The 7,156-nt window shown below is 37.0% G+C and overlaps 2 protein-coding genes across 2 annotated transcripts; one reads left to right on the forward strand and one right to left on the reverse strand.

Annotated features, from left to right (window-relative positions):
• Window positions 1-378: 378 nt before the first annotated feature.
• On the reverse strand, window positions 379-806 carry LOC113755136 (ankyrin repeat domain-containing protein 65-like). The gene is made up of 2 exons (XM_027299202.1): window positions 477-806; window positions 379-420 (listed from the first exon to the last, which is right to left on the reverse strand). The coding sequence occupies exons 1-2, from the start codon at window positions 804-806 to the stop codon at window positions 379-381; spliced, it is 372 nt and encodes a 123-aa protein (XP_027155003.1).
• Window positions 807-3,524: 2,718 nt separating this feature from the next.
• On the forward strand, window positions 3,525-5,655 carry LOC113755138 (keratin, type I cytoskeletal 9-like). The gene is made up of 4 exons (XM_027299203.1): window positions 3,525-3,715; window positions 3,836-3,938; window positions 4,250-4,580; window positions 5,510-5,655. The coding sequence occupies exons 1-4, from the start codon at window positions 3,525-3,527 to the stop codon at window positions 5,653-5,655; spliced, it is 771 nt and encodes a 256-aa protein (XP_027155004.1).
• The last annotated feature ends 1,501 nt before the right edge of the window (window positions 5,656-7,156 follow it).

Below are 7,156 nucleotides of genomic sequence, written 5' to 3' on the forward strand. Positions count from 1 at the left end.
TTTTTCATTACGTTTGCCAGCAAGATCAGGATACGACTCCAATATGCCAATTGCCAAACCTGCTGATACAGTAGAGTGAAACATGTAGGAAGCAGTAAACTTGAAAAGGACTAACATATAATGCAACAACATCCCACATCATATTCGACCAGCATAGACCTAGACAAAAGATAAGATAGCATAATCTGATAAACTGAACAAACATTCGAATTCAGCCAAAAACTTGACTGCTTTTGCAGAGGCAATCAAAATTTTACTCGATAGAGAAGCTTACTGTAACATTCTCCAATTACAGCAGCATGAAGGATTGTGCATCCGTCATTCCTCCTCATCATACAATCACCAATATGCCATCCGTCATTCCTCCTCATCATACAATCACCGATATGCTTTTCCAGGAGTGAGAAAACTTCCTTTTTCCTACATGCCGCAGCCACAAAAAGAGGGGTTTCACCCAGTTTGTTGCTCTCAGACACTAAATCGTTTTCTGTCCTTAACATGATCTCTGCAACATCCTTGTGGCCAAATCTTGCAGCTTCATGCAATGCAGTGTCGCCGTTGACATTCTTTGCCTTCAGAGTTTCACTGGTCACAAGACCATCTTGGAGAAGTAATTCGAAGGCAGCCGCATTTCCGTGAATGGCCAGAAAATGGAGAACAGTATCACCACATTTAACAAGTGGTTTCACACTTTCTTCCTTCCAGAAACTGCGAAAGTTTTCTACTGACCGTCTTTTCCCCTCTAAGACTGCTCTAAAAGCAGCAGATCGATTGCTGCGATCATCGTTGATTCTTGAGCTTGCCATTTTGGATAGGTATAAAAAAAATTTCTTCTAGATTATTATGAGAGCGCTATATCAAGTAATCATCCATATATGTAGGCCCAAAAAATATTTTACAATGTAATAAGCCTCTCAGATCAAATATAAGCCACAAGACTTTCTTGACTATATATGAATGAGCAAAAGAAGAAAAAGACAAAATAAATCCCGAAACCCGAAAACATAATAGAAGAAACGGAACTCGGAGGTTTTTCTTACTAACACTCTAAATCTTTTCTCTCTCTTACATCGATAGATAAAAAATTATAGTCTTTATATAAACTAGCAAGTGTCAAAATCCTATTGGGATTCAAACTACCAAAACATACTAATAACAGGAAATCACAACTAAACAACAAAATAAGTAGTTTTCTAAATAAATAAATAAATCCTAAAAACACTTGATTTAATAATCCTACATTGCCTACTTTAAATCAATGTCTTCAAGCATCTTTTTTAACTTAAGAACCGCTCCACCTTCAGTGGTTTTGTAAAATATCCACCATTTGATCTTCACTATTGCAATAATTAATGGCAATCTTTTGATCTTGATCTAGTTTACAAATGAGGTGAAACTTGATATCAATGTGCTTGTTTCTTCCATGAAATACCAGATTCTTTAACAACTCAATTGCAGACTTGCTATCATAATAAATCTTGGTAGAACTAACTTGTTCATGTCGTAAAAAATCAAACATTCTTCTCAAACATAATGCCTGAGTAGCACTATATGCACTTGCCATATATCCCACTTCAGCTATGGATAATGCCACAACATGTTGTTTTTCTAGAAATCCATGAAAATACACCTTTGCATAAATAAAAGGCATAACCTGACGTACTCCTTCTTTGAATCATATCACCAGCCCAATCACTGTCTGTAAAGCCAATAACACTAGAATTGTTAGCATATGCATAAAAGATACCATCAGATTGTGTACCTCTAATGTATCTTAAAATCCCTCTTAGCCGCCTCCCAATGTGATTGGCATAAAGATTCCATAAACCTATTAATTAACCTGTTGATCTTAATCCTTAGTTTTTTATGTTTACAAAACAAATGGATGATACTAATATCTCTTCAAGATATACTTTCAGTTATGAAGCAAATCAGATTTAAAGATCAAGTGCAATTGAAAGAAACAAAGGTTGCTGAAAGCTGTCGGACGCTTGTGAAGACAGGATCAGACGTCCGATAATCATTGCGCAACTTTGGATACATGAAGAACTCCATCACCGGACATCCAAAGGAAATAAGACATTTCCCCTATCTCACTGACCTCGATCGAATGCAAGCATTGGACATCCGATAGAATCCTTCAAACTCTTTGTTTGCTATCGGACAGAAATACCGGACGTTCGATAGGATCCTTCAAACTCGACGAAAGCTGCCGGACGCTCACAAAGACAATACCAGACGTCCGATAGAATTGAGATATTTCTTCTAACTCATTGTCTGCTTTCGGATGCAAGTACCGGACGTTCGCTAGAATTGAAAAAGATTTTTCAAACTCACTGCCTGCTGTCGGACGCATGCTTCGGATGTACCGGACGTCTGATACTCCCAACAACTAGTTGACTCTTCAGCTACTTTCTATCCGTTGGAAGTATTAATGAAGTACTTTCTTGGTCTCTTATAAATAGAGCATGATCAGAAATTTCAAATAGTTTTTGCACACTGAAGATACAAAAGATCTAGAATAGTTTTAGTGAAAAAACACTCACCAAAAAAGATTTGTAGTTTTGGTGGTGTGAAATTCATTGTAAGTTTTTCATTTGTGAGTGAATACTTCAATAGTGTAACTCTGAGAGGGTTGTCATGAGGGATAGTAAAACTTCCTAACCTGACCGAGTGAAACTTGGGGCAAGAAGGAAGTGAACCTTCCTTTGTACACAAGATTGGTTGTATTTCACCAACTTGAAGAAACTTGTTTTGTAAATTGAACTTTGAGCTCAAGAGGAGTTTGGTAGTCAATTTGTTTGCAACTCTTCCCTTCTTATTTATTGATTATTATCTTGTGATTCTTAAATTGCATATCTCTTCTACTTCTCTCAAGTGATATTATTCCTTCATTAATTGATTCATTGTATGATCGTTTAGAAAAGAGGATGAATTTCATATTAAGCAAAAAAGTACCCATAATCTGAATAGTTTCTTAATCAACCTAATTCACCCCCTCTTAGGTTGTTTTCGATCCTTACAATTGGTATCAAAACTTGACCTCCTAGTGATTAAGCTCAAGCGATTTAGGAGTAAAGATGACAACCAACAATACCATGTTTTTTGAAGGACAACTTGTGATTGGGAAAAATGCACTTTTTATCCTCAAAGTTTGGACTGTTGACCAATTTCATCCTCAAAGGTTCACCTAAAACACATTTCATCCTCAAAGTTATGTAATTTTGGCCAATTAAGGACAATTGACGGGAAATAGAGAAATTGGCGTTAGACCCAACTGTTAACCCAACAAAAAATGGGTTAAACCGAATGGAGTCTTTTTTTAACAGAACAAAAATTGTTGCAACAGACCAAAACCAACATTCTTCTCCTTCTTCCCTCTGCCTTTCTGCAACCCCAAAATTTTTTTTTCCAAAAGCCAAACCTTACACCACCTTGAAGCAATCAAATACTAAATTTCTATATTTTCAAATTCACATAAAGAGAGTTGAGAAGTGACTAAGGGGGATAGAGGGCTTCCAACCATGGAAGATGTGATAGTGGAAGCCCTTCTATCTAATAAACGGGAAGCTCAAATTTTAGCTGCCAAAGAACTTGGTAAACTTGCAACCAAACTAAGACAGAAGTTAGCAGAAAGAGGGATCATTTCTCGGCTCGTTACGATGCTTCGTAAGCAAGTTTATGAAGCCACTGAAGCGGCACTCTGCTCTGCTTTGTCTAGCTTTTCACAATGAAAGGTATTGTTTGCATCAGTTAAAATTTGCAATTTTTGAAGTTGCATCCGAGGCATTGGCTGTAGAATTGTTCCCCATCTAATTTTGCTATGATTTTGCAGAAACAAGATCCGAATTGCAAATTCTGGTACCATACCAGTATTGCTGGAGATCATTCAATGCCAAAAAGAGTCATTGATTGACCTTGCAGCAGCAGCCCTCTTGGTTCTTTCTTCTTGCTTCGCTAACAAGTTAGCAATCGTAGCATCTGGGGCTGTCTGAATCCTGGTTGGATCTCTGAATTCCCAATTGGCAGAAGAACGCGGTTTCCAGAATCTGAGCGTGCAGGCTAAGCTCGATATCATATCCATATTTCACAATCTCTCCACCCATCCTCAGATAATCTCATCTATTGTTTTGGGGTGGAGGAGGAGGCGGTGGTTGGGGAAGTGAGAGTGGAAATGGTCAACATGCAAAGGATGGGAATGTGACTGATCACCATAACGGTACGAGTTCTGGAAGTAAATGGCAATCAGGTTGCGCACTATGGAGGTAGTGGAGGAGAAGGAGGGGGTGGAGGCAGTGGTGGTGGCGGTGGCAGTGGAGGTGGAGGTGGAGGCTGTGGAAGTGGTAGTGGTGGAGGGAGAGGTGGTGGAAGGAGGAAAAGGAAAGGAAAACATACATGCGGTAGAAGGAGAGGTAGTGGTGGCGGAGGTGCTGGCAGTGGTGGCGGTGGAGATGGACGTGGAGGTGCGGGTGGGGGTGCGGGTGGAGGAGGAGGCGGTGGTGGTGGAAATGGTGGAGGCCATGGTTGGGGAAGTGGGAGTGGTGGTGGTGGCGGCGGTAGTAGTGGAGGAGGAGGAGGAGGTGGTGGTGGTGGTGGAGGTGGTGGTGGTGGTAGAGAGGGTGAAAGAGACGGTTGGGGATGGGGAGGTGGAGGAGGAAGAAACCAAGGTGGGTGTTGGGGATGGGGATGTAGTGGAAATCAACCTCCACCAAGTAAATGAGCCCTAAAACTGGATTTGGCATTTGCAAGCGCCTAAGAAATCCAGAGATTCGGAAAAAAATTTTGGGGTTGCAAAAAGGCAGAGGGAAGAAGGAGAAGAATGTTGGTTTTCGTCCGTTGCAACATTTTTTGTTCCGTTAAAAAATGGCTCCATTCGGTTAAATCCATTTTTTGTTGGGTTTACAGTTGGGTCTAATACCAATTTCTTCATTTCTCATCAATTGTCCTTAATTGGCCAAAATTACGTAACTTTGAGGATGAAATGTATTTTGGGTGAAATTTTGAGGATGAAATTAGTCAACAGCCCAAACTTTGAGGATGAAAAGTGTATTTTTCCCATTTGTGATTAGACCTCCAATGTTTAATGGGTCAAATTACGTGAGTTGGAAAGAAAGAATGATTATCTTTTTGCAATCAATTAATAATGAATTGTGGTTTATTGTTAGTGAAGGTCCATATAATGCCTCTGTTATAGATGAAAATACTCATAGACCTAGACCAAAAACAAGAAATGAACTGACTACTGTGGATAGAATTCATCTCACCTTAAATGCAAAAGTTATGAATGTGTTATATAGTGCTTTAAACTCCAATGAATCTATTAGAGTTAAGGGTTGTAAGTCAACTAAAGAAATTTGGGACAAATTGAGAGAAATTCATGAAGGTAGTGAGAATGTTAGAGAACAAAAGAAATCTATCTTGATTACTAAATATGAGTCGTTTAAGATGGAACCTCATGAAAATATTGATCAAATGTATTGTAGATTCAATGATCTTATTAAAAATTTAGAGGTTCTAGAAAAGGAATATACATTAGGAGAGAAAAATAGAAATATCTTGAATGCTCTGTCTAAAGATTGGGAAAGTAAAATGATTGCTATTGAAGAGGCAAGAGATCTGAATTGTATACCTATTGAATCTCTTGTAAATTCTTAACATCTTATGAGTTGAAACTTAAGACCAAAGAACAGGAAGAAGAAGATGCGAAGGTAAAATGGAGCATTGCTCTAAAAGCATCTGAAGATGAAGATGATTCTGTTTCATTGGATGGAGAAGATTTGGATGTTGATGACAATGATCTTGCTCTCATCATATAAAGTTTTAGGAGAATCTTCAAGAAAAGGAGATTTAGAAGAGGAGGATCTAGCAATTCAGATTCTAATCAATTCAACAATGTAAGAAACAAAGGAAAGCATGAGACCAATAAAAAATAAGGTGACAAATGCTATGAATGCGGCCAACTTGGACACTACATGAGTGAGTGTCCAATGAAGAAGAGGAAAGCTGAAAGAAAATCAAGATTCAACAACTTCCAATTCACATAGAATGAGTGCAACTCCGACGGTGAAATTGAAGAAAAAGAAGAATCTGCTCGATTGGATTTTATGACTATTGAAAATAATGAGGTAACGACTTCTAACCTTCAATTTGAAAGTGATGCTGAAACTGATAATCATCTTGAATCTTTCATTAAAAAGTTACATGATAGTTTGAAAAAATCTTATACTAGAAACAAGGAATTAAAATACAAAATTAGTTTTCTTCTTCATGATAATACACGCTTTTTTCAAGAAAACAAGAAACTGAAAACTGAAAATGATTTCTTGAAAAAGAATGAGATTGATTTATAAAATAAGCTTGATAGAAAAATAAGACTTTGTGAAATGTTCAAAAGGGAACAAAGTGATTTGAAAAGAAGAATGAATAATTTAAATGAATTGCTCCAACATAAAAAATAAGACTGTTTTCAAAGGAATGAATCAAAGACTCATCTTAGCACTTATGAGAAGAAGTTAAATTCTGGTGCAAATAATTTTGCTGTTTATAAGAGAAGACAAGTGAAATTTATTAAACCTGTTTATGGAAATAACTCGTTGGTTATGTGTAATTTTTGTTGTAAAAAAGGTCACATGAAAAGTAATTGCTATGTGAGAAAGAATATGAGAAGAAGTATAAAATGCATGTGGATAGTTAGACATGATGCTAACTCTCAAAAATCCAAAAATTAATCCGTACCAAATATTAGTTCTTAAACTCTTGAATTGGTGAATCTAGTGAACATCATTAAGGAATCTAAGTGGTTCATAGACAGTGAATATTCAAGACACATGACTGGTGATCCATCACAATTCATCAAATTCAAACCAAAGTCTAGTGGCAAAGTGACATTTGGAGATGACGTGTTTCTATCTCAAGACCATTGGAGCTTTTACATTTTGATTTGCTTGGTCCTACACAATTTGCTAACTTGGGTGGTAAGATATATTACTTAGTCGTTATTGATAATTATTCTAGATATACTTGGATGATTTTTCTTGCTCATAAAGATGATACTTTTAAAAAATTTCATTTCCCTATTTGTAAAAGTTCAAAATCTGCTTGGTTTAAATATTGTTAAAATTAGAAGTGTCAATTGTTCGGAATTCAAATATTATGA

Source organism: Coffea eugenioides, unplaced genomic scaffold (genome assembly GCF_003713205.1).
Source record: "Coffea eugenioides isolate CCC68of unplaced genomic scaffold, Ceug_1.0 ScVebR1_1236;HRSCAF=2056, whole genome shotgun sequence".
NCBI lineage: Eukaryota > Viridiplantae > Streptophyta > Magnoliopsida > Gentianales > Rubiaceae > Coffea > Coffea eugenioides.

Coding starts and splice junctions, on each gene's coding strand:
- LOC113755138 (XM_027299203.1), top strand. CDS start 3,525: ATGGAAGATGTGATAGTGGAAGCCCTTCTATCTAATAAACGGGAAGCT. Junction 3,939..4,249: donor TTGCAGCAGCAGCCCTCTTG/GTTCTTTCTTCT, acceptor AATGGCAATCAG/GTTGCGCACTATGGAGGTAG. Junction 4,581..5,509: donor TAGTGGAGGAGGAGGAGGAG/GTGGTGGTGGTG, acceptor TTAAAAATTTAG/AGGTTCTAGAAAAGGAATAT.
- LOC113755136 (XM_027299202.1), bottom strand. CDS start 806: ATGGCAAGCTCAAGAATCAACGATGATCGCAGCAATCGATCTGCTGCT. Junction 421..476: donor TAAGGACAGAAAACGATTTA/GTGTCTGAGAGC, acceptor TGCGGCATGTAG/GAAAAAGGAAGTTTTCTCAC.